At 40.5% G+C, this 27,283-nt stretch overlaps 1 protein-coding gene across 2 annotated transcripts in view; it reads right to left on the reverse strand.

Annotated features, from left to right (window-relative positions):
* Positions 1 to 20,162, reverse strand: part of LOC132815655 (retinoic acid receptor beta-like) — a 220,245-nt gene extending 200,083 nt beyond the window's left edge. Inside the window, exon 1 of one of the 2 annotated variants that reach the window (XM_060824643.1) lies at positions 19,335 to 20,162. In XM_060824643.1, coding sequence (XP_060680626.1) covers positions 19,335 to 19,812 — 478 coding nt within the window. In that variant the 5' untranslated portion in view covers positions 19,813 to 20,162. The remainder of the gene's footprint in view (positions 1 to 19,334) is intronic. The other variant, XM_060824644.1, reaches the window with a different exon arrangement.
* Between the last annotated feature and the right edge of the window lie 7,121 nt (positions 20,163 to 27,283).

Consider the following 27,283-nt stretch of genomic DNA (forward strand, 5'->3'; position numbering starts at 1 on the left):
CCCTTACCTGGTCAGTCCGGAACTGCCCTGCACAGTTTGTGGCATTAGCCCTGGACATGACAGGTGAGGGGATACTGGTGCCCTATTCTGCCAAATGGAATTTCTACCAGACGGGATGGCACAGGGATGGGACAGCCTCTTCATTCACAGCCAGCAGAGGAGGCCATGACACGAGACCATACCAGCCTGGTTCAAGGTTGCCATCCAAGTCACTGCGACTTCAGTTGTCCAAAGGAATATCAACAATGTAAGAGGAAAGTCAATGACCTTCTCCACTCCAGAAGATTAGAAGATACCATCCTCTCGCTGCCATCTTACTCTACCTCTGCTCCTGCACTCACCTCCAATCAAGGCTCATGTTCTCCTGCTCTCACATCGCACGCAATATCTTCTCTCCTTAACTCTCAGCCACTCAATTCCTCCAAACTACTAATCCTGCATGTCTTCTGTGCTGATTGCTCATTCACCCGGGACACTTCACCACCTGCACTGGCACTGACACCTGTGCCACCCTCTTCTGTCTAACTCAATCCTCTCTTGCTCTCATTCAAAGTCCACAGTAAGACATAAAGAACCCAGACAGGTGATGGGGTGCTCCAACATTCTGTGTCTCACCTTCCACAAGAAGAGGATCCTAACCCTGACCACCAAAGTGGCCAACTGACTCTGCCCCAGCTCCTGGACTGATATCAGAAACTATCGCTGACAGATTGTGCCCAGAATCCCTGACTGAAGAGAGGTTCCCTTGACTTGACTGAGCATTATTCCCCTTATACTCGGTGGCTTACCTCGTATATTGCTGGCACAGGGTGAAGGTGTGAGACTGTGCCATACAGCAATATGCCCACACTCCTGGCTGATCATTGAAGACAACCATGCCAAGCTTCCTGGCTTTCTGTCTGGTATTAGAAGGCAAGTCAAGACAGGAGTATTGCATATCCATTTATACTGGCACAGGGGACAAAGTGCTAAAAGATAAGGCCAGGCTGGGATGCTGTGAGCATGCAGGTAACATGTGAGAACTAAGAAAGCAAGTGACCAGGCTTGAGTTGCAACCTGGCCAAATCTATGAGTTGGGTGTCTGTCCCAATGAGCAAAGAGTCCTTTAGGTAACATTCCAAAGAGAGGTGCCAGTGCACTCCAAAATGCAGCACTGAAATGCAGAAACACGCATCGGGTGTCAAACCCATGTGGACATGGGATCCATGCAGCACTTGCCCTGGACTGTGCCTTGGGCCATCGGCGCTGGGTGCCCAAGATAGAACTTTGTAGGAGCAATCAGTGAGCTGGGATCACCAGGTTCCACTATGGCTTCCATATTCAGAATTCTCAGTGTCCAGTTTCTATATGTAGGAATGGGAACAAGGATTTTAATGAAATTTGATTAGGCAGTAAGAAGGGACATAATGAGCAATAATTCCCAATAACATACCACTCACTCGAAATAAACTCAGCTTGACATCTGAACCTTAGTTGGTCAGTGTGACTTACTGTTACCAATGTGGACAAAGGGCTAACTCAATTTCTCATGGGATTCTCCTAAGGCCTCACTGTAGGCCACCTTGCCTAGGACTTGGAAGATTCCACTCAAAATCTCAATACACAAACCAGTAGCTGCACAAGGTGTCCTCGATAGGTCATATAGACAAATGTCTTCCTGGCTGATGAGGGTTTGCAAACAAAAAATGTCATGTCAAATGACAGCAAATTGTTGCTGACAATCTTACGGTAAATAACATTTACGTTATCTCTTCCTTCACGTCTCTCCTTGATCCATTTGATCCAAGTAGGTTTTGGAATATAATCGCACAAGTTACCAATTACCTGTTAATGCAGGTGAAAGGTAATCCTCTAAATGGCTAAAACTGCCAACAGGAGGTGCAAATCACAGTCTCATTCGAGGCAGCTGGCTGTCAATAGCCATATACACGGTCTCAACAATGGTGACTGACTTGTGTTCAGGGGATGGTACTTACAATGCCAGGGGGTATGGAGACAAAGTGGACTGATGGTTAAAAGATGTCGGGAACTGTCAGGACAGAAAGAGTGAAAAGGAAAGACTACTGACAAAAAAAAGAGAAAATTGTAATCTCCAGAAAAGAAAGAAGTTGTAAAGCAAAAGGCATTTCCTGTATAGCCCCAGGGGGAGTTTTGAGTACTAAGCTGTAAGCCGCATATGGAACGGAACAATTTTGTTTAATTAGGGTATATAGCAAAGTGTTGCATTTGGTCAAAACATTCTGTTATCCCTCATTTTTGTTGGCACAGAAAGGAGTCAGACAGGACTTTTTTATGAATTCGCTGTTGGAGCAAGAGACATGCAGTTCGCATACATTAGGCAGTATGTCAAAGGAAACGCTAAAGTTCAACTAAAGTACAAGTAATTAGGAACAGATTTGCTACATACCTCAGTGTACATTCAATACTGCATTTATTTATAAGACACCTCAAGTTAGGAAACAAAAGCAGCCCTTCTTTTAATTCTCAACTACAGAATCAGGACAGGTCTGCTTTTTATCAAAACAAACTTCAGCAGTTTTCAGTTTTAATGTGAATTTAACTCATCCTGATGCCCTGCCTTATTTTTCACTCGAAGACTCGCCAGCTAGTAATTGATAGTCGCTTTTCAGAAACCTCCAAATTTACTCCTCCTTATTCTGAATAACCACCTTAAAGATGTTCTAAGCAAATACAGATCAGAACAAGTCTTCTGTAGAAATAAGTCTGTTTAGTATTTTGGGGACAGATGTTCTTTAAATAAGAAAAAGCTCAGTTAGAAAATCAGAGAAAATGAATTGGACGAGGGACTTTCTCGGATGATTTTTACCCTATAACTGATCTCTGAATGTTTTCCTTTAAACTGAATGTCAGATCAATTGCTGTGGTGCAATGTTCAACTCTCCAAAAAGAGGGCTACAATCAAATCTTGGTGAGGACTAGATTTTGCAGTCTGTGTTCCCATTCGCCAAGTCAGACAAACAGGGGCACCACCAAAATGAACATCAGCACATATGTGTTGGTTCAGCAGGGTCCCCAACAAGATGGCAGGCCGGTCTTCACACTGCACTGCACTGTTGTGCTATTGCAAACAAGGGCAGCACTGATCCAGATATTATTAGATGAGGGTGGTGAAAATGGATGAAAAATTAAAACCTGCTGATCTGAACCAGGAATGTAAATGCTTCCAAGATAAGATGAGAAAATAACTGAGGCATTCAGGGAAGAAAAACAGATCCTTATACCATGTCTTTCACATAGACCAATATCGCAAGGCATTCTACGGAGAGGGACAATGACTGTAGCTTCCATTCACTGAGGGTGAGGAGTCAGTGATAAGCAATGGAGATGAGTTGGATGAAGGATAGAATGTTTTGGGTGAAATGAGGATGGTGACAGACAATGGTGCACTAAGGATGCCAGTAGATTTTCCTCTTCCAAAGACCATGGACAATAAACTCCTGAAACCCTCCTATCTCATTAATGTCCACAATAATTCCTCTCTGATCATACATTCGAGGATTTTTTTCCCACATCATAGTACTCAAATCTCTTCTACCTACTGAAGGGGAAACCTGGTCCTTTGTGCCAACTAATCCTTCGAGTCACTGGTCTCCAGTATGGAATTGCCTGGAAGGCTTAAATATCTGATGGGAAAGTTCCTGTTGCCTGGCACCCAATGTGAATGTCTCCAACTCCAAACTAGAGCTGGTCTCTTAAAACAAATGCAAAAGTGGTTTAAAACTTGCCACTGGGCTAACTCCGTAACTGACCACATCAAATCATCCACCCAGACTGTTCTTCCAACCAGACCCATGTATTCCATGGACATTCAAAAACCCATCCACTTGACACTACTGACTCAAATATTTGACTTACCTTGACCCAGGTGCCCCCTGACAATCCAAATACCCTCCCATCCAGAGCCAACCACTCCACCAATCAAACCATTCTTGACCGCCTGATGACCTCCCAATTATCTGAAACCTCCCAACAATGACCCAACTACCCCTGGCCCAATCCCATCCAGCCAGCCTCAAAGACCTGACTGCCTTGGCTAGACCAAACGACATCCCTAGACCTGAATAAGCCTGGCACACTAGACTACCCTCTCAGCCCAGTAGGATAACCCACTGCAGGCTGACCATCCCCACCTCAACCTCCTTACTATTCCCCTGATGTACTGATCCAAACCATGTCCATCATCAACAACCATTCATCAACTCACTCAACTAGTCACTCTTCCACTCACTCAACTCGTCACTCACTCATTTACTCACATGTCCGTTCATTTATTCACTCATCCACTCACTCACTCATCCACGCACCCACCTATTTACTGGGCTAGAGATTTAAACACTGACCAGAATAGGGTAGGTAGTGCCATTAGAGATGGGCTTGTTCTCTGCTCTTGTCTCTACCACAATCTGATGGGTCTCTCAGGAGATGGCGCATTACACATTTCCTCTTCAGTGTGAATTGGAAGAACCCAGAAGAAATGCACATGGAGGTCGAGTTGTGAGAATCTTTGTGGGCAGCAAGAATACATACAGCAGTGTTGGCCCAGACTAGTAGTTTCAGGCCAAAGAATCCACTGGAACAATGGATTATCTCAACAGCTATTGTAAAAACATACTGTTGGAAGGAGGAAAGAAAAAGGAAAAAATGTAAAGGAAGAAAACAAGGTAAAGAGTTGCAGAGTTGTACGGAGCGTATTCCAGAGTTTGCAGCCGAGGAAACTGAAGGCCCAAACTCCAAAGACAGAGCAAGGTTGCAGATTTTAGAGAAGCATAGATACCACCAAAAGCTATGGGACTGGGGGGGATGACTGAGATGGGGAGGGTAAGACCATGGAAGGATTTGAAAACAAAAATAAATCTTTTAAAGTCAAGATGGTGCCTGACTGGGAGTTATCAGGGGAACAAGATTTGGTTAAAGTTATGATACAGGAGCAGGCTTTTACATGACCTCAATGTGCAGAGGTGGGGACCTCAGCAAATATTCAAGTCTATTCACAGATATTCAGGCAACTGTTTTTGAAGGATATGATCCCTATTTTCTTGCATGGTAGTTCTTTGTAGCAAGGTTACCAGTCAGACAAGGTAGTCTACAAATGTGAGTGAGCATGTGATAAATGTAAACAAATGTACTATAATGATTATATTTATGTGCACATTGCTAAAACTCCTCTTGGGACCAAAATCAGTTTAAAGCTTTCTTTGCTGTGTATGAGAGCTAAATAACCTGTGAATGACTGGACGTTTTATGCTCTATGGCTTTATGCAAGAATACATAAATGTTAAGAATGTTGGTTACAGAAAGTTTGCAGGAATAATTGAGAGAGGCCAGCCAAACGTATTGTGCTGTTTCTGTGTATAAAGGTAGTCCATTCCTCAATTTATTCAGTTGCAATTACTCATCACTTCACCTTTTGATTCTGCTGCATTACTTCGCAATCTTATTTATTATCTTACTTAGAGTTATTTAAAATGGCCTATTTCTAAACCTGTTCAATTCAGATTATGATAAAGCAAATTTGTAAAACAGCATAGCATTTCAAGATTAACATACACCAAAAAATGTGATGCATTTTATTTAGATTTATCTATTGATTTTCTCAGTCCTCCCATCAGCACTTTCCTTCAAATCTGTCACTTTCTTCCAAATATCCTTCCATTTCCCTGGTGCAATTGCCTTTTGTACGACAGTCTCTCACGTTTCCCTCACTGTGTAGCTGTTGTTGGTTTGGTTCTCTGCCTGTAAAAAGCAAGTTACTGTGCCTTCACGCCTCCTAGAATGATCTCAAGATCATGATATGTGAATCTTTGTTTATATCTTTGGCGCTTATTCTCTTAGAAGTCACAGATTCCACAGCTACCTCAGTCCCTTTTGCCTGCTAAGCAACATTTTTTCATGTGCCTTCCATTTGGGCTGAGTTGTGTGTTTTGTTTTTAACCTTTGCATTACTGAGCTGCCAAGAAATACACAAGCTTGCCCAGTCCTGCAAATGCGTTTCAAAACAAAAGTGACAATTTCAGTCCCAGAACACCACAGTAATTTCACTCTGACCTCTCTGGAGGAGAGTGTGGAAACCGAACAAGAGGAATTAATTCTCTTCAGGTAAGGAACAATGGATTTAATGTGGAAGAACCATTTGATTTGCTTAAGTGCATGCTATTTTTAATGATACCAATGTAACAACAAAAATAAAATCCTTTAATAAATACCCACAGACAACTTTGGAAACCAATATCAGGCACTGATTTCATTCTATTTTGGTCATACGTAAGAGGAAACAATGGAACAGTGACAATGTGATAAGTTATGGGTTTCAAAACTATAATAGAAGCCCTCAGTTTATACTATAGAAAATCACAGCTGGTGTAGTTTCTAATTGCATTCCCGGGTTTGAAGTTTGATTACTAATAACTAATTAGTATTTTTATTAGTAATAACTAATAAAAAAGCCTCCATAATTCAGATCGATACTTAAGAGCAATATGATTGACAATATTACTGGCCAGTAAGTAGACAGCACATTGGAAACACCGAAATATTTGATTTAGATGACAGTTACCTATGGATTCCAGGATTTACAAAAATAACACTTTTAGTTTCGGGGTAAACTAAACCAATTCTTCATGCACCCAAACTTTGTCATGAGTGGCACTAAGTCACAGAAAGTTGGACCACACGTTGGCAATGCCTATGCCTTGCCTCTTCCCTATACCAGTGAGTTTCTCCTTTGACAGCACTGAGAGACTGGGCAAAAATCAGATCCTCACAGTGAAACTTACTTACAACAGCTGCCAGTTTCAGCTTCCAACAGCAGAAACTCTGCTTGCAATCACCACTGGCAGAGAAGACCACACCCAGAAGTTCTCCTTTACTTCAGAGTGAAATAAAGTAATCACTTATATGAACCTCACAAAACAAAAGCTACTCATCAAGGCTGTCAAAAGTGGTTGAACTTGATTTCTGACACTTGGGCTGAAAGTACATTTCTATGGTCATTTCTTTCTCATTCTTCCATTGCCTTCTTTTCTTGGCGATAGATTGATGGCTTTTCCATAGAACTGTCAGCTTACACTGGTGTCTCTCATTGAAATCAATGGAAATAAAATTCTTGCAGTTTCAACAAGAAGCTAATCCGGAATTCACAACTAGGTCGGAAGTTGAAAAGCTACCTGAGTTACTCACTATCCTGTGTAGTTTCACAGGTTGATGATCAACCCAAGTGACCTTCTTCAACTCAGCACCGCCCTCCTAACCTGCAATCTTCTTCCTGACCTCTCCGCCCCACCCCACTCCGGCCTATCACCCTCACCTTGACCTCCTTCCACCTATCACATCTCCATCGCCCTTCCCCCAAGTCCCTCCTCCCTACCTTTTATCTTAGCCTGCTGGACACACTGTCCTCATTCCTGATGAAGGGCTTATGCCCGAAACGTCAAATTTCCTGTTACTTGGATGCTGCCTGACCTGCTGTGCTTTAACCAGCAACACATTTTCAGCTCTGATCTCCAGCATCTGCAGACCTCACGTTTTACTTCTTCATCTCTAAGCTTGGATGGTGATTATCAGAGTGTTAGCAGACTGGACATATCAGATGTGAGCTTAGCTCTGTCTTTAGCTATCAACACTACTCACTTTCCAGTAGACATCTGGCTGCTTTTTTTTTCACCTAAGATGGAAGAATGGAGTTGTATTTATACACCATCTAAACATCTTAGGAAGTCCCAAAGTGCTTCATACCCAAGGTGCTTTTGAAATGTTGTTACTCTTGCAACATGTGGCAAGGTGATTTGCACACTCTGCTATCATAGATAAACAATCAGATAAGATTCTATAATATTGTTGTTTTAGCAATAAATGTTAGTCAGTGGTCTGACCACAAGAGATAAAATCTATCAATAAACTTAAGGCACTTGTAGACCTCTCTACAGTTTATCCCAAATTAAGCCAATCCAATCCAATCCAGTGAAAAATTCTGGGATCCTCCTGATCTCTGTAGCCTGGATTTTTAAAACACTGTGGACATTTAAAAATGGAGGTGCAACCTGGATGTAGTAATCTTTCCCCCATTTCTGATAAGATACAACCTCCACTAGTGGGGAAAGAGAACAGGCTAGGACTCACTCAAGAGAGAGACTCTAACTCAACAGGGCTGTCTATACTCAGTGCTGAATATAAACAAATGCCAGTTTTACTGCAGTAAGGGCCTTAACCCCTTTTGTCAGAGTTACAAATTTTTAGCATAGATATAAATGCTCTTGAGGGACAGATAAGGTCTGTATAACTGACATGATAGGAAGCTATCTCCTGAGCTTTAAAAGGTAATTTCAAAAACAGACTGCCAGTACCAATGAGAACTTAAAAACATTGTTCATTGCTGTGGCAGTTGCAATAGCTGTTCTTTGCCATCTTCCCAAGTGCTAACATTCTAACTGGATGAATGCTTAGTTGCTTTACACCGTCTATAGTTGTATCAGCAGAAGGTTATTAACGGCAAGAGAGATCTAACCATTGCCCCATGACAGTCAATTGTTTCAGCTTCACTGACGTCCACACTAGCAACATCCTGGGGTTACCACTGACCAGAAATTGAACTGCACTAGTCATATGAGTATTGTGGCAACAAGAACTGGTCGGTGGTTAAGAATTGTGCAGTGAGTAACTTAGCCCCTGACTCCCCACTATCTATAAGACCCATGTCACAAATGTGATGGAATACTCCCCACCTACCTGGATGGGTGCAGCTCTAATAAAGAAGCTTGACACCATCCAGGACAAAGCAGCCCACTTGCTTGGTATCATTTCCTCAAAAACAATCACTCCCCCCATCCCCAACATTCAGTGGCAGCAGTGTGTACTATCAACAGAAAGTGCTGCAGACATTCACTAAGGCTCTTTAGAAGGTACTCTCCAAACCCGCAAACTCTATCATTTAGAAAGACAAAGAAAGCAGATACATGGAAATACCACCACCTGCAGTTTACCCTCCAAGCCACTCATCACTCAGACTTGAAGACATGTTGTCTTTACGTCAGTATCTCTAGGTCAAAATCCTGGAACTGCCTACCTGAGGGCATTGTGGGTATACCTACACTAATGGACTGCAGTTCATGAAGGCAGCTTTCCACCCACCTTTTCAAGGGTAACTATGAAAGTCACTGGTCCCAAGACATTAACTGTGTCTTCTCTCCACAGATGCTGCCAGACATGCTGAGTTTCTCCAGCAATTTCAGTCTTTGTTTGTTTCAGAGCACTAGCAACTGCAGTTCTTTGTTTTATGTTTATCTAAATGCAAGCTATTGTTCTCCTCACATCTCATAAATTTTCCAAAGACTTTCATGTGGAATGCATTATTTTTGCAGTCATAGCTACATGGAGAAACATAGTGGTCATGTTGCACATAGGAAAATCCTACAAAAGGCAACACAATGGGCAATCAGATAGCTTTTCTTTTCATAACTCTGGTTAAATCTCGCAGCTAGCTCCAAAGCAATGGTGCATACCATGTATGATAACTGAACACAAAACCTTAGCAATCGCTGAGGCACAGATTTCCCTTTCTTAGATAGCTTAAGTCTGGTACTAAATCAAAAGGGATCTCCAAGCACGCAGTAACAGTGACATCAGCAAGCAAGGTAAGTAGCCAATCACATTGAAGCAAACTCATAGATCACAAAACAGGAAGTTAAAGTCACTGAATTTCCTCTAAATTTTAAAATTCAGAAAACAAAATATATTTTTATAATAGGATTTAAATAAAAGTTCAAATATAAATACAAACAAACACAGAAAATGAAAATTTGTAAACCTTGGTATCATAATGGAGAAACTTGACATAAAAAATAACTTTTCGGAGTTAGTAAATTTGTTTAGCAGCAATTATAATATGCTGTTAAACGACGTTTAAAGTTCATCCAGCAAGGTGTGACCTTTATTAGGGTTTTTGCATCTAGATCAACTGTATAAAAGTAGCGCTTTTTGAGAATTCATGGATTACTTAGGGAATACATCTGGAGGGACATTGACAGTGCGCATTAAGGAAGAGTGAGAAACCACTGACAGCTCCTTTTGGATTTCTGGGTTTGACCCTTACATTTGCAGATCCCTGACGTTGCTGCCAATTACAGCAGAATAATGATGACAAATGCTAACAGTTACACCTTCATTGGTACGATAAGATCCAAGTCATTAACTTAAGGGAGGACATCAAAAGAACTCCTACTCTGTTCCAAATATTCACTTGAACATGCAATTCATGTCCAATTCAAAAGACAGTAGCTGACAACACAGCAAGTGTTCTTCAGTTCTGCACCATTAGTGTTCAAGTCAAGAAAAGGTACTTGAACCTGTAACCTTCCAACTCAGAGGTGGCAATGCCATCAATTAAGGCAGAGTCACATTAAAAAGGACAATAAAACCATTTGAACAAAAATGTTGAACAGAAAATATTGATGGAATCTCAGACTAATTAAGGCAGTCAGCTCTCACAACACTCTTTCATTCATTAGCCTAAATCCTATTAGTTCATTCACTATAAATTGCATGTGTGTGTGTTGCTTGAAAGAGAACCATACTTAGTTCTGACACTGCAAACCAGTTTATAGTTTCAAGAAGTGTTCAGGTTTCATTTTTGTTGGGAGAATGTCAAATTTTCTGAGCAAGCAGTGAAGGAGCTTAAACTGTTTAAAGCAGTAAGTATTCACTGCTTGCCAGACCTGACTCAGTGAACTGCCAATGACCCTTATTCGGTATGTTTGACCCAGGCATGCACACAGGTCTGACTAGGCAGTGCTGCTGGGATCTGACTCTCTACAATACGTGGTTCTGAATTGTTTGTGAAACAGGTGCACACAACATGACTCTGAATTTAGCTTATTTGTTTTGATCAAATGGGAACGCTGAGGAAACTGACTGAACATGACTAGGAGTAAAAGACAGGAATCTCTACTGTTCTCCCTCAGCATATCAACCAGTGAAATGTTTGCACTGTCATAAAACTGGGAATGTGAATGAAGTAAAGTTCGTTTAGCCAAATCAACACCGCCTTGACACATCTGCTCCTGAAGACAACTGTTTCCCTCATTCAATATATAAATTTAAGCAAGTAAATGAATACAATAACAATACAAGTAAGATTCCGCACATTTGTACAGAGTGAACCACATTTTAGGAAGTGGGGATGAGAAAATGATGAAATTATCCAAAGAGGAAGTGATATAGGATCGCATCAATAGGAATACTAGTTCAGAGTGCTTCCCAGCTGGCTACAAGAACTGAATGCTGAACTTCAGCAGAAAGAGCTTGACATGGAGTCTTGAATAACATTTGCAATCAGACTTCCGAAAGGGTTTATAGAGTAATGAAGCTGTGATGAGACATCTGGCCGGAAAGCTGCCGGGGTGGGGGGGGTTATAGGAGAACATTGGCTGTAAAAGGGATCCTTTACCACATCGTTAAAAACCACCTTCTTGGTGCAGCACTCTGTAATGTTGTGAAAGTGTTGATAGTCTGGACCAGTCCACCTCAGAAGAAACGAGGCTGACTTGAGGAAACACAGCAAAGTAAAAGATCGCACATCAAACAGAAAAGCAGTTATTAATGAAAGAAACATTTCTGGAAAATAAGAAAAGAAATGATGAAATTGTCTGTCTACCCTAGCAAAGGACTCCAAAGTTTTAAGATGGGGAGGCTCTATGCTTTAGTCAGTAGGGATCATTCAATAATTCAGATGCTCATAGGTCAGGACAATGCTGATGCTGGCATTGCTCGCTTCATACTGAGTCAATTGGCAATGTCAGTTGTCAGCCCTGTAACAAGCTCTGTTTGATCACACTTGTTACCCTGCTAGTATGGCTAATTCCAAACAGGCACAGGCTGCAGCTTGAGTTGATAAACATCAAAAGCCCAGTATTACAAAAAAAAAGAAAATTAAATATTCATAATGTGAAGCACTCATTGCTCTTTCTTGCATGCTTATTCATTTAGTCCATCTGTACGCAAGCATGGAGAAGCTAAAATATCAATCCATCTGTTCACCATAGAACTGCACTCAGTTTGGCCAAACAGAAATGTATTTTGGGGTTCTGAAATCAAGATCAACATATATTCAGCTGAAAAATAATATCCATCTGCAGATTGCTTTCCATCTTGAAGCGTTTTTGACTAGGATTTGGGCTTTTTGTTGAAAAGTAGATTGTTAACATTTGGATATACACACGTACTGTATGTATGATTGTGATTCCGACAGATGATCACATCTAAACTATGTGCAATCTATTTATTTTAAAGATACAAACCAAAAATATTGCAATGTATCTTTTCTAGAAAAATTACACTCTTTACTTTTTTCTGAGGTTTAAAATGCAAACTCTAAATCAGCTTAGCAAAGTTAAATATCAGCCATTTTGTTCAAGAGATTAATTTCAACATTATTTCTATCCAAGTCACCAGATCCCCATTATTAAATGATATAAGAAACAACCAGAAAGTGAAATTAAGGATTATAAGCGCTTCACAGACAGAATTTTGAATTACTATTGGAATTGTCAATACTAAATCCACTACTAATATAAATGTCATATTTGAATATTTCATTTGTCTGGTAGTTTTTCAACCATCTTGACCCGAAGCAAATTAACACCTTACAATTTTAACTGTAGCAAACACCACAACTATAAAGTGACTTTTAATATACAGAAATATTTCATTTAAAAATATAGCAAAAGACAATTGTCTGTAAAATGTGTTTGCCTTCTGGTTCATTCAGAAATACTGTTCATACATGTTGTAACAGCCATTAATAACCTGATTCATGTATCAAAAGATACTTTTAATGACTGGAAAAGGTGCTTACGGGGTGAGCTCTCGGGAGTGTATCCGGCTCCCACGGCCCCTCTCTTTTTGCTCCGAACCAATTCTAAACAATATTACAAGAGCAGCCTCTATCTGTCTTGAAAGTGCTTCCACGTGATGTCTTCTGACATGGCTAATTCTTTGAAATTAAGCAAAATTCTCATAAAAGATACACTCATGTTAGAAGTAGATGTTTCCCAGTGCAATTCCACAATTATAACACAATACCAGTATTGTCTTTACAATTTCAGTAAAGCGTAATAGTGGGCATGTCAATTTTTCATCCTATGTTCCACTTCAGCTGTGAAAACTGCCCAACAATGTAATAATAAACTTTCTCCTCCATTGGGTTGTGTCTTTGCATCATTTTACATGAGGGTAAAATACTAGAGATTGTCATCCAGTGTTTGGAGCATTTAGAGGCAATGAATTTGACAATCGATGCTGTTAGACCATAATTGTCACACATTGGAGCAAGGCACATTCACTACATGCCAATGTTACTGCACAAATGTGTCTAATTCTGGTGTCAATCGAGGAAATCACCTGCTTTAGTTTGGAATAAACGAGACCTTCATAACCAAGTTCCACTTGAACTTATGGCACATTAAGGATTTGGCTTCACACTAAGCCTCAACTTGTGAAGAATAAATGCATCTTAAAGTATTTCCACTTCAATTTGATGAATAAATCTAGTGACAATACTGCAGAAAATATACTGAAAAATATCCTGAGACAAGCCTGTTCTTTGGTTGCCTTTCTTCTTGATGCCATATTTAAGTAAGCAAGAAATTAACTCAAGGTAAAATTTAAATATTAAAAGTTAACACTTAACTAGTATACACTTATTTCCATTGACCCACAGCACTTATAATTAATCATGAGCTGGGGCTATTTAAACACGTTCCATACACTAGCATTAGGTTGACCGGAGTGTCAAAGCATTCAATCGGTAATGGAAATTCACACCAAGGAACTTTGTTTGATTGTTGCTATTGTAATTGAATGATCTGGACCACTTTTACCAAGCAAACAGCTTGGCTTTACCTTTGAAACTTGAAGGTGAAAATGCTACCACACACTTCTGGGCTTGAGAACATAAGTAGCTATTAATATTGGTGCCACCCAAGTGCCAGTCAATGAGCTACTCCAACAATGAAAAGTACAACCACCTCCTGTTTAATTTACCATTGTCAAATTCCATCAGCATCGACATCTTGGGGTCACCATTGATCAGGAACGTGAGTGAACCAGTCACATAAACGCTGTGGCTACAACAGGAGTTCAGAGGCTGGGATTTTCTGTAACTTATAACTCACCTCCCAATCTGTTGGAGTCCTATCTGCTTGTCTGGATAAGCACAGTTTGAAAATCATTGCAGAAGCTTGACAACATCCACATGACAAAGCAGCGCATTTGACTGACACCCTACGCATTTGTGGCCCTTTCTCGAGCATGTGGCTGAAATAGTTTCATTCCCAAGCTGTGCTCAGCAACTCTCCAACAGCACTTCCTAAAGCCACAACTTCTATTTGGATAAGGAGAAAACCACCACCTGCAAAATCCCCTTAAGTCACATCCCATATTTGCTTGGAGATATATCACCATTCTTACATTGTCATTGGGTAAATATCCAGGAACCCTACCCAACAGTTTTGTGGAAGCACCTTCATCACACAGACTGCAATAGTTGAAGAAGACAACTCACCACGTTCTCAAATGCAACTCAGGATGCAAGTAAAATGCCAACTCTATCAGTGACAGTGAAATCCTGTTAATACTTATTCCAAAAAAATCAATGAACAGACCAGAAACAGCAAAATCCAATACTTTCCTTCCTTTCCTTTATTTTAACTCTTGCATTTTTTTTGTGTTAACAGGTGTGACTGACAATCAATCCATTGCAGCACATCCATCCGTCACTGACATTGCTTGTCTACTTTATTATCTGGGTAATGTGCATGTGGTTAGTTCTAAAGGAGAGCTGTGACTGGCTCATTGCCAGTAGTTCCCTGCATTTTCATAATTAAGTATCAATGTCCAACCAGTACGTTGATTTTTTTTAAAAAACTCCGCATCATGGCCATTTGACATATTTACTAATGATTACTTTGTATGCATCCCAGAATAGAAAGCATCTAAGCTAATGAAAGCATGACAATTTCCATTGACGTTACTCTCATCCAAGCCCAGCAGTTTGCTCATCTAAAACATATTCTGGTCTGTGATGCACAATGCGCAAGCTTCCACAACAGTCTTCCTGCACTTTTATAATGTGAAACATGTTTGCTTTAGAGAAACAATAACCCTTTGAATATTAATCATCTCGCACACATGCTTTCTGTCGTACAACAAGCACATACTGGAAGCTATCAAACTAAACAATGAAACAAACCAATTCTTAATCCATAAGGGCTACTGAAACACAAAAAAATGCAACAAAGTTAGCACTGCAGTCCTTTATTTTGCTGGAAGGTTTTCTCCTGAGGTGCAACGGTAATATACTTAAAAATTTTTCATACTTGGCTGACAAAGCATGTGCTTATACCCGTTCTGCTAGTTTTTGTAGGGTTAGGTTGCCAGCCTATCAGCAGAGACTATTGCTTGAAGAGTGCCACTTTGGTGAAGCATTGCTGACCACTCTTATTACTTGTCACAGGCATATTGAAAGGACTGACAGACTGATATTTATTTGGCCATGTTGTGAATACATAATTTGTAGACATCAAACTAGAGAGTGGAACTCAAATGCTGAGCTTCTGTCTCACAGCAAGGAGATTAGCCAATGCCTCAAGACCTTACTTAAGATATTACGCAGTCTGAACTAAATGCAATGGGGTGTGCCACTGCCAACACCTTGTTGTTTTTATGGTTACAAAACACTGGAAATTGCATTCTCCTTCCACTTTGAAACTAATACAGTCATAAAACTAACAACCATTGAAGTCACTGGCTACCAAAGATGAACTGAGGTCTGTGAAAAGCAGCATTTGAAAACGTTACCTCATAAATTGCCAAAAAAAGATCAGAAAGACTAGAACAAAAAGCACACACATTTCATGATGATCTTCTGAAACTTTTTCTGCAGTGCACTCCCAAATCATTAAGTTTCATTGAACTTCATTTGCTTAAAGTTGCAACCCGAAATTTATTTAGGTCACCTACGAGGTCAACTGAGGAATTAAGATGGTTGTGTTTGTACAATATGCTGTCAAAGCATTTAAAGTTATGAATTTGAATAATCAGGATTTGGGAATGGAAGAGGGATTAAGAATTTACAAATGCAGCACCTTGTGCTTACTCAATTCCACAATGAAGGGTCTGACGCAGAGATTAGCAACGTTGTTACAATATTAAATAAAATTCAATTTAATTTCTCATAAATACTGGTAAATTTTTTTGATTAATGGTTATTAAATCTTTGGAAGGCAGCTGTACAAATCTCAAAATTTGGTAATGTTAATAATTATTAATAGAAATATACTGCTATTCATTAATCATTTCAGTAATTAAATTCCACATGATGCATGCCATTTCAACATAAAGGATTTCCCTAATATCACTGATGGATTACCAACCACTCAGGGAGCAGAATTTTGTAATGTATTCATGCTGGCTCACTCAGTCAATCCAATTGTTCATTTAATTTAATCTATCTATTGATGACCACTGGCACAACAGTTACCTGGTTTCACCCACAGGCGGAGTGAACATACGAACCACCGCATTCTTCCACATCAGTAAGTATGGAATCATGGAAAAAAGATTAAACATGCTGCCACACAATAATTTTTGTGCCGTATTCTTACTTAGAAACACTTAATATTGCAGCAACTCATTGTTTTGAAGCCCCAAAAATGTAGTCACCCCAAAGTAATCTTCTAATCATCTGTGATAACCAAATGCTGACTAGTTTACCTTATCTTTCCGACCATGAGAGGTTATGGCAGCAACCAAACACTTAGCCACAGATAAGAAGGATAGATCTGTGGGACAGTCACCTGGCCTAGATCACACACCTCCTTGTGGATGGTTTTTGAGTAACATTGAGAGTTGAGTTTTTTTTAACTCCATGCTACCAATTCATGATTAAAATCCAATATAGGTAGGGAAGAACTTTCAATTGGAGATTAAACAGATTTTACCTAAGGCTTTAATGTCCACTGACTGTTCTTATATATTTATATTTTCTTTAAGTCTGAACACAACAGGATTAGAATGTTGTGGTGGCACAAAGCAGTTTTACAAACCAAGACAAGGCTGAGCTAATGAAGAACAGCAGACCAGGAAATACTAGGGTCTGTGGTCACTGGTATGCAAGAAGCAATATTACCTCCAGATTCACTCTAAATAATCTGCTCTGATACAGAAGGTGCTCCTTGTGCGTTAAGTCACAATAAAACTATTATTCTGCAGAACAGTTGTTTGGATTTTATCCATAAATTTGAAATTGTAGTTCCATCGGTATTAAATGTAACTATTACAAGCAACTGATTTAAAACTATCCACTTTGTGCCCTTGCCCAAGTTATATTTATGCCACTGTCTCATTTGCATCAGATGGCCACGTCATTTGAGTTATATGCAATACTTATTCCAGTTTGAATGACAATGCATAAATAGTTACAACGCCAACAAAATTAATAATTCGACATAGAGAAGCATCAAAACGTAAGCAGGGGTTGTTTCTGCAGGCAGTGATTTTCGTGTTAATAAATTAATGAAACCTTAAAAACATTGAGCTATGCCCATGAAACTTTGAAGTGAAAAGTGCTTAAGAAAAGCAGTGTACAGCTGGTATCAGCACACAGGGGACAAGTTACTGTACCATGGATTGATTTTCTTCCTTTAACAGCCGAAATTACTGAATGTACATCAAACAGGTAATTTAAGTGTCTCTTACAACATTATTACATTACTAAAACCTTAGTATTGTCAGCTCCCTCAATCTCCTTTTCATTACACTGGCACAATCAAAAAAAGGTTTTTCAGATATGTGGCAGGTCAGCGCAATCAATCTGCAGTCTCTGCTAGCCATTAATAAACACAGAGTCACAAAGTGCTTAATGAGGAACAGCAGACCAGGAAATACTAGGGTCTGTGGTCACTGGTGCTCATGAGGCAATATTACCTCCAGATTTACCCTACATAGTCTGCTCTTGTATTAAAGCTGCTCCTTGTGCGTTAAGTCACAATAAAATCATTATGCCATAGCCCAGCTTTGTCTTGCTTTGCATATCCCGAAATGCTATCTGCAAATTTCAACATAAGCGCGTCAAATTTTGTTTGTTGATTTGCATGTAAAAGCATCAAATTTCCTGAAAAGGGAACCTCGAACGATGAAAAAACGAAGAGGTTGAAGATAGAATGCGATTTTTTTAAAAAAAGCGAGTACAGGCAAAATCACAACAGCAGATTTAGACCTTATTGCAGTGGGATGTCGAGAAATCAAATAATGCAATATTTTGATACGAACAAACGAAAGAACCTCTCGATAAATGTGAGAAGTGCCCTGCCAAATCTAACTAAAAATAAAAACCACGCGTTCGAGTAAAGAAGCAGCAATCATAAAAACAAAATCGAGGTTTGTCTGGTTATAATTGGGAGTGCAATGAAAAGATTTTGATGGTCTGATATTAATCTTTTAACCTCAATCCCCTGTTACCTGGCCACAACACACACAATTTGTCTTCTGATAAAGTCCTTACTTGTTTTCCTCGTTAAGAGCGGTTGCTGCTTTATTTATGTGTGTGTGCTTTTTTAACATGAATGTTTGATGTTACAAGAGGCAACACGATCGCGATAAGGTGCTTCACTGAAAACAATAAAGATTGAACCTTCAGCTAACCCGAACTGAGTGGAGTGCAAAAGGGAACTCGCTCCTAATCTGTTTAAATAGCGCTCCAACAATTAAAATAAAACATCGAAATAATAACCGGTGGAAATGAGTGAACAGAAGTGACACTTCCCTGGAAAATGTGCAGGGTAACTGCAGACAGACAGCTTGAGGAGGGACCGCTGGAGATTTATTGGAATCACTGGCCAGCCACAAAGTCAGCCTCAGACTCAGCTCCTGCCCTGCTCAGACAGCAGAACAGGACCAGGGTCAGCTTTGACACTCTCGTCCCTCTTTGCAGCGCTGGTGGCACTGTACTCCTCGGTACATCGCGGTGGTCGTGGGCTGGGGTGGGGTGAAGGTATGAGCCGCACAGTTGAAAGTGACAAAAAGTATCCAGTTACTTTTCAACTCTTGTCAGCCTGCCATCCACGGAGCAGCACTGACGGAGATTAATACCGGTCACCACGAAGCACAGCAAACAGTACTGTACAGTGTATTTTTTTAAATTTGGGGTGGGGGGGGTGCATGTGACAGGAGGGAGCTGCATTTAGAGAATAAAAAGGAAAGAGAGATAAAAAGCCGCAAGATTTTCTATCATAAACATTATGAATAATAATGATAAAAAGACCTACATTGAGTGCTGTGCCTCTGTTGCCAGTCCCTGTGTGTCAGTCCATTGAAGCATGCAGTCAGAGCTTTCTCCTGCAGCATGCAAGAGGACGGGCTCGGAGTGTAGAAATCCAGCATTTGCCCAGGGCTGACTGCGAGCACATCCATACAGTCAAACATGACGACAGGCTGTCCCCAACCTGGCGAAGATGTGTGTGTGTGTCTCTCTCTCTCCTCTCTCTCTAGGTGTGGGCAAATTCGCACAAAGAGAAAACAAAAGTTGCTCCAACTCCCATCCAAACTGTTGCCCCCTTTCTGTTTTGTTGTGGGGTTTTTTTTGGGGGGGTTGGTGGTGGTGGTGGTGGTTTGTTTTTGCTTTATTTCCTCTGTCCTCCCCTCTTTCTCTTGGCACGTGAGAACTGCTGGTCTTTTTCCCAGAGCGGGCTCATGGATTGTGACAGACAGCGCAGCCCAGAGGCTGTCATTGATCCAAATGATCATTTAGCATTTTCGAGCCCCCCCCCCCCCCACCCAAGTTCCACACAACAACACCCACCCACCCCACACACAAACACAAGAGAAGGAGGGGGGGGGGGAGTCAAGAGAGAGACGGCGTTCAATTCAAAATGAGGAAGGGTTTGCAAGGGAAGGGGGGAATGCAGGAGGTGCCTGCCCTGCAGCTGAGTCTCTCTCTCTCTGTCGCTGTGGGCTCAGCGGGACCCGCGGAGATCTCCCGATCCCTGGCACACTCTGCACAGGAAGCAAACCCGTAGCCGACAGCACAGCACAGCTCACCCCCCCTTCTCCTCCTCCTCCTCCTCCTGCCTTCCAAAATGGCTCACCCTCGTCTTTTTGACCAGCTTACTTCTTACTCCTTATGTCACACACACACACAGTTTAAAAGGGAGGAGGGAAAACAAAAAAAAAGATTGAATTGCCTAATGTATGCGAGTGAACTTTCTCTGAACCCTACCCAGGCTGCTAACCTTCAAATGACCCAACCCAGCCTGACATCACCAGCTCCCAGGATTCCCACAGCAACTTCATATATATTTGCAGAAGGCAGAGATACAAAAAAGCTGCATCTAACATTCCCGGAGGGAGAGAGCAGCGGGCGGGCTGCGATCCGATGCATGAAGCTTGGAGAGGGCGAGAAAGTTTCACAAGCGAGCCCCTTCCAAAAAAACAGGCGCACACTAAAACTTGCAACATTGATTAGTTTTTTAAATATATTTTTTTCTCTCTCTGTCTCTGCACCAGCGATTCAGGGAATCAAAACCGAATGTTGGATTTTGGAAAGAAAAGGGTGCATTGGTATTCGTCTGACTCCCAATTCCCCCACCCCTTAAAACACTTGAACGCCCTGCCTGCCTGCCTTCTGTTCCAGCGGGTTAGATAATGGGTCCCCCACTAATTGTGGGTATCCTGCACAACCATTCCGATAAGCTGGCGTCAAAATAAAGTCGCAGCAGTCCGGGTACCCGATTTCTGGAGCTGCAGTCTTTTGCTTTTAATCCAAATCTGACATGTCAGGGGTGCGTCCGTGGTCAGCACTGCTGCCTCGCAGCGCAAGGTTCGACTCCAGCCTCGGGCGACTGACTGTGTGGAGTTTGCCCATTCTCCCCGTGTCTGCGTGGGTTCCCTCCCACAGTCCAGGGGTGTGCAGGTTAGGTGGATTGGCCATGCTAATGTAGTGTCCAGGGATATGTAGGTTGAGTCATGGGATATGCTGGGATAGGTGTGGGGGTGGATCTGGGTTGGATGCTTTTCAAAGGGTCAGTGTGGGCTCGATGGACCGAATGGCCTCCTTCCATCCTCCGATTGATGTGATTCTATATAAGCATGACAGCTTGGAGTGCACACTATATTAAGGATTTCTGGCCGATCGGTTTGAATTTTACACTTTGATGTTTGTGGTCAGTGGTTGATGATGCTGTTGAACTTCTATACAAGCTTCTGCTGGATGTTAGTTAGCAGAAGATGAATAGAAGCTTTATAACGCAAAAGCTAGATACTGCAGATGTGGGAAATCTGAAACAGAAACGAAAGATGCCAAAGATAATCAACAGATTGGATGGTAAGCGAATGTGTACTGCTTGGTAACATTGCACAACTGCTGGCGCTAACTATCACTCTTCACAAGAACAAGACCAACCAGGCAAACCTCTTTTGACAAATGCTCAGATGTTTTGATTATGTATAAAGTGATGTAGAAGTTACTTTACTTTTGAGAAATTAAGTGATTTTAAATAGGTTATTCTCACCTGCAAGTAAGCACAACACATACATACAATGAATGGGTAAATTCAATCCTGTTTTACCTCACCCATTTCCCTCCAGCAACCATTAAGGCAGGACCAAACGGTATCTGATGAGTGATGGGCATTCATTGCTAAAGTGGGAACAATACCAGGCCAGCATTTTACATCCAGGATAAGTGGGTCTCTTAGACCTCTTGGACACACTTTACCTGCTGCAAAGAAATGTCTTTATGCTAACTACTGGGAGAATTAAACAGAAGAAAGGAGCAGCAACAACAACAGCAAAAGCCTGTTACGTAAAGGCTTTCATTTCAGTGCATTATTTTGTGATAACTTCAGAGTTCCTCTGATAGTTACAAGTAACCCTCACTATTTCAACACTGAGCCAAAACATCACTGAATCCAGCATCTGAAGCAGGTACACCAGTCATCTTTTAGTATCCGAATGTCACAGAAACTGAAATGCAGCACATCTTACAGGTATGATCAGCAGATGAAAGTAATCATATGAAATTTTCCAAGATATTCAGACAGAGGCTTCTACATACAGAACTCTTGAAACCCTGGCATTATTGAGGAATTTAACAGCATCTTCCACTCTTGCTGTTATGTTGCTGCGATTTTATTGGAAAATAATGCAATTGTTGAAAGAACAATACTGCAATATGAAATCTATGTTTTTAAATCAGATATTTTGTTCAGTATGAAATCATAAATAAACCTAATGTTAAAAAGTCAATGCTAGCAGAAAGAAAACGAAGCAGTTCACTGAACACAAAAGTGCTTTTTCTGACCAAATAATATGCAAGATAAATAATTGTACTGAATTGTGAAATTCCTGCTTCAAAAAAAATCTAATTTTTAAAAAGAACCCTTTAAATCATAGTTGCCTAGTTAACTGAAGAAAGCTTTATTCTGAATAAATAACCAAAGAGAAGGATGAGTAGTTAATATTTTGAACTTACATATATCTGCCTTCAATATATCTAATCAATGAATCAAAATGTTTGTCAGAACAGACTTAATTTTCATGGCCTAATATTGACTTACCAGTAATTTTACTGACTTCCACCTACCTATGCACATATTCTATTCTTCTCTGAAAACATTGTGGTGCTGGGGTGCAACTCAACAGTCACCAGCAAGCCTCAAATACCTCAACCAAGATGCCATTATTCATGTGTGAGGCGAAAACATGAATGCCAGCCAGTCAGGGAATCACAGCAGAATCACATTATGTGCCATCATCAAAAGTTTGTGAATGAACACCTCCATCAAAGTGAGTCAATTCCCTCCAGTGATTTATTCTCTCCCCAAGAAATTTTCACTTGATAGTTTCAAAAAGCAGTAAATGGACAGCAGCAGGGGATGTGGCACAGAGTTTTTATCTGCCTCCCTACGTTTTGGTGCCAGTTTCAGGAGAAATGATATAGGATTTTGCATGCACCCAACAGCAGTTGTGCAGGCATTTTCAAATGATAAGCTATTGAGTTGAATATGTCATCCAACATTTTTCCATCATTTCTCCCTTTGCATGCTCAGCACTCTATTTTAGCCATGTAATAGAGAGGGAATTTAAAAATTAAGGACCATTTTGCTTACAGCAATCGATTTTTTTCCCAATCTAAAAAATGGTGGATGCCACACTATTTCAGTGTCCATAGCCAAGCCAGTCAATTTTACGGCAGCATCTGGGGTCTGTTAGAAAAAAAATGTTTGAGAGTGACAGTGGCACAAGAGGAGTAGCTTGGTAAAGTAGAACTGTAAAAGGTGATGAAAATAAATTTCATATCCAACATTTAGCACTTTTAAACCACTTCATCTCATCGCTCTGGTGACTTCTTTTCTCATAACAAGGCTTTTCATAGGTACTTGACAAGCTAACAATACAGTGACGAAAGAATTAATGCACAACAGATCGTTTTGCAGATGCGCAAGCATTTACTCATCTCCTACTACTTGTGTGGTCTGAAAATCAGGGGATACTTTTTTTCATATCTTTGCCCTTGGATTGTAAAAACATATTAAAATATCCTATTTGAAATGTGTTATACAAATCGAACACGTCATATGTGGTGATGTGATAATGATCTCAACTACAGGACTGACTATAGTCCCCACATGACTTTCTTGCTCATGAGCTATCTGAGTAGATTCACTCGTAGAGCTATTTATCATTTGTTATTGCTGATCACAAAATAATCTTAACTCCATGTTATTTCTATAACCACATTACACCACAGCCCAGGATGTTTGGTTGAATTCGAACAAATTCTTGTAAAAGGACTAAATGACTTCAGTTTCCAACTTTTTTACATTACATTTTGTATTTTACAATAAGATATTTGATCTAGTACATTATAACGTTTGCTTTTGAGAACTCTGCTATGGTATATTAAGGCACCACTCAGAATTGATGGTCATGTTAATGTAATGACGTGGCACAATACAAAGCTGTACCCAAAATGAACAGTTTTGCAATGAAAACAGCTTGAAATGTTTTCTCAGTAGGGGTAGGCATTAAATTGAAAGATCTGTCTCTGTTTTGTATGGCTCTAACGTGGATAATGCGAAAAGGTGATATGACAGCATGTAAAGATGCAAATAAGAAGGTGTTGTCACAATTGCTATTTTTAACACTTTTATTACTTCTATTCTAGAAAATTACCAATGCCAAAACATTTGGCAGTAGTTCTCGTTCAAGTGTTAATATATTGTGTGAGCAATTTGTTAATAAAAAGAAAGAAAGACTTGTATATTTCCCCTTTCTCATAGCCAATATCTGAAAATATTTTATAATCAATGAAGGGCTGTTGAAAGTCAGTCACAATTATAATTTAGGAAACATGGTAGCTAATATATTGTTTCTTTGATTTGGCCTCTGCTTAGTTCTTCATGGAGATATTTTTCCAACAAAGGTGTTTTTTTTTTAAAGCAAGTTGTCAGTATTGTGACCATTGCATGGTTCTGCAAATCTTCCTGGTGCCATGCTTCTAACGGAATGCTCTGTTAGCCAGACACTTCTCTGACACTTTTAGCTCAACATATTTTTCAACATAACTTGCTAAAAGTGAAAATGGTGTGACAAACAATACAGAGGACCTGGGACCTCAATGATTACAGATATACTCCAGTACGCCCAACTAATGTGATTTAAATACTGCTCAGAGGAATAATTGAAAAGGAGGATAAATCACATCTAAACCAGGTAAAAGAAATAAAAAGAGGGAAAGAGAAACTGAATCGAGAAGGAGAAAAAAAGACAGAAGGAAAAGCAAAAGAGATGTATGTTAATAAGTTGACATTTTCTAAACCTCCAAAAGCAAATAGCTACCTGAAGGAATATGTATCCAGTTTAAACTTTTCAGTTTCTGGATGAGAAAGATTGATTGACTTTATATAAAAGCACTTCACCCTGTTAATTACCCAACTTAACATTCTATGGAGAGTTTAACAGGATTGAAGTAAATTATTTAAAAAACCAGGGAGTTTAAGACGCTGATGCAAAGCAAACAGTGGACTTCCAAAAATGGCCTGTGCATTGTGAGGAATCAGTAACATATATCTCTTAATTCACTGAACTTCCGGGCCATTTTGTACATTAATGACAGTGTGTTTCTGTAACATGCCAGTTCTTTTCCAGCAAGGAATGGTCCAATTTATCCAACTAAAAGCTTTTCATGAAACAGTTTCATTTATTGCTTTTTTTTTAAGTCCAGAAATCCACTTTTCATTTTTTTTTAACTATTGTCTCAATGACTAGTCTGGTATGTACACTTGCACCATGTTTGGCCAAGAAAGTGCACATTATGACAACTTCAAAAATAAATTTATTTTGCTTATTTTCTAAAATTTGTGTGGATTAGTTTCTATAGTGGGAGATCATAACACTGGAAAACTAAATAAGCAACTTGCAAAATACTTACATTGCTGAAAATCCAATTAAAATTCAGATTTGTAGCATTGTTTGAATCAGCATTTACACAGCGGAAAGTTGCAAAAAAGTTCATGAAAACTGCATGCCTGTATGGTAATTCAGTCTATAATATTAATGGTCTAGATATTGAATTCAATGGTTAAGCAGTGGTATATGATCCTGACCTTGAAGGAACATGCAAGAAGAGGGTTAGTAGATCTTCCTCATTCTGCAAAGATAAGTGTCACCATCACTTATGCTAACTCATACTCTAGGCCAGCATTCTAACTCTGCTGCTAGACACACATTTCACTAAAGTGCATAGACCACAACTCTCAACATTGCAAGTGACTCTCGCCTACCTCATCCTCTCACACTATTGGCCCTTCTTCTCTCCTCTGTGTTTTCTGTTCATTCATTGGGGACACTGTTCCTGTTCCTGCAACATCACTAACTGCTCTCTCATTCACTTCCATTATACTCATTCCAGCCCTTTATCTTATTGCAGGACCAATTAACCCAGATCTGCACAGAGAGGGTAAAGACTGGCAGCCAGATGGTGGAAATTTAGCTCGTCACCTCCATTGAGGGGTAAGTTCTTGAGTCATCCAGAGAACAGCACATTCGTTCCTGTGGGAATAGGGAGACACCAATGACCAACCATCCCAGTAAGCTTTGTTGTGCTATACTGCTTTACTAATTCCCTCTTAAATACTAAAACCAGTACTAATCAATCTTGCAGGAGTTTGAATCCCTCTTAGTCAACTAATTCCCTCTTCTCTTATGTAGGTTCTCATGGCCCTCAATTAATCTCTGCCAGGAGACCAGCGCTGAAGACCCTCAGCTGCATCTCCACCTCTGAAGATCCTTATTTTTTACCTGCACCTTCCCCCAGCTTCTGTCTTTCTAGATTCGATTTGGGAGCACAATCAGGTGAACACACCATTCACATGTCTCTGCAGCTAATCGCAGAAGAAACATCCCAGCTCAGAGGACTGTTGGAAATCAAGCACTTGCTCAACCTCAAAAAGACAACATTCCCACGGTCTTGTCCATTCATGACTTTGTGAAAAAGCACAGACAAGCAAAAGGACAGCAGCGAGGCTTGTCAGGGGCAGTTGGTAAGCTGCATCGAGTGGTACAGTTGTCCGGGAATGTTATCAATACACTGCTGGCTCCAGCATACATGGGTCTGGACAAGATGGTGACTTTCATAAAGACACTGGTGCAGTATAGGCATACTGGCTGCCAGAATGCATATGGGTGAGCACTCCTTCACTGTAACCATTGTTGCTCAGCATCTATGGAAAGGCAAAGGTAACTTGACCTCATTCCAAGTGCCCCTTCCTATCAGGGAGATGGGTGGCGCCAGTAGGTATCACAGGGAGAGGGAGCCACATATAGCACCCTCAGTAACTTCCTCTGAATAGCTGCCCAGCCTCTCCGTCTTCTGCCTATAATCCCAAACCCTGCGGAGGTTCCAGCCCAGACAGTGAGGCTGTATCTCAGGAGGACATTCCCAGCAGGCTTGGCCCCTCAAGACCTAACGCTCTCCCATGGATGACTATCTGAGCCTTTCTGTCCAATAGTGCCAACTACAAGACAGGCTCCCTCCACCCCAGTTGCAGAAGTTGGCACTTTCCCTAAACATAGTGGAAGAGAAATGAAGCAAAGTACTTATTGAAAGCAATGGTGGCCATAATTGTAATGGTCAAGATCATTTCCCATGAATAGCAGACTCCTGTAGCCTCAGCTATCAAGGACCGTTGAACTGTGATGGTGATGACTGCAACCA

This window comes from Hemiscyllium ocellatum, chromosome 5 (assembly GCF_020745735.1).
Source record: "Hemiscyllium ocellatum isolate sHemOce1 chromosome 5, sHemOce1.pat.X.cur, whole genome shotgun sequence".
NCBI lineage: Eukaryota > Metazoa > Chordata > Chondrichthyes > Orectolobiformes > Hemiscylliidae > Hemiscyllium > Hemiscyllium ocellatum.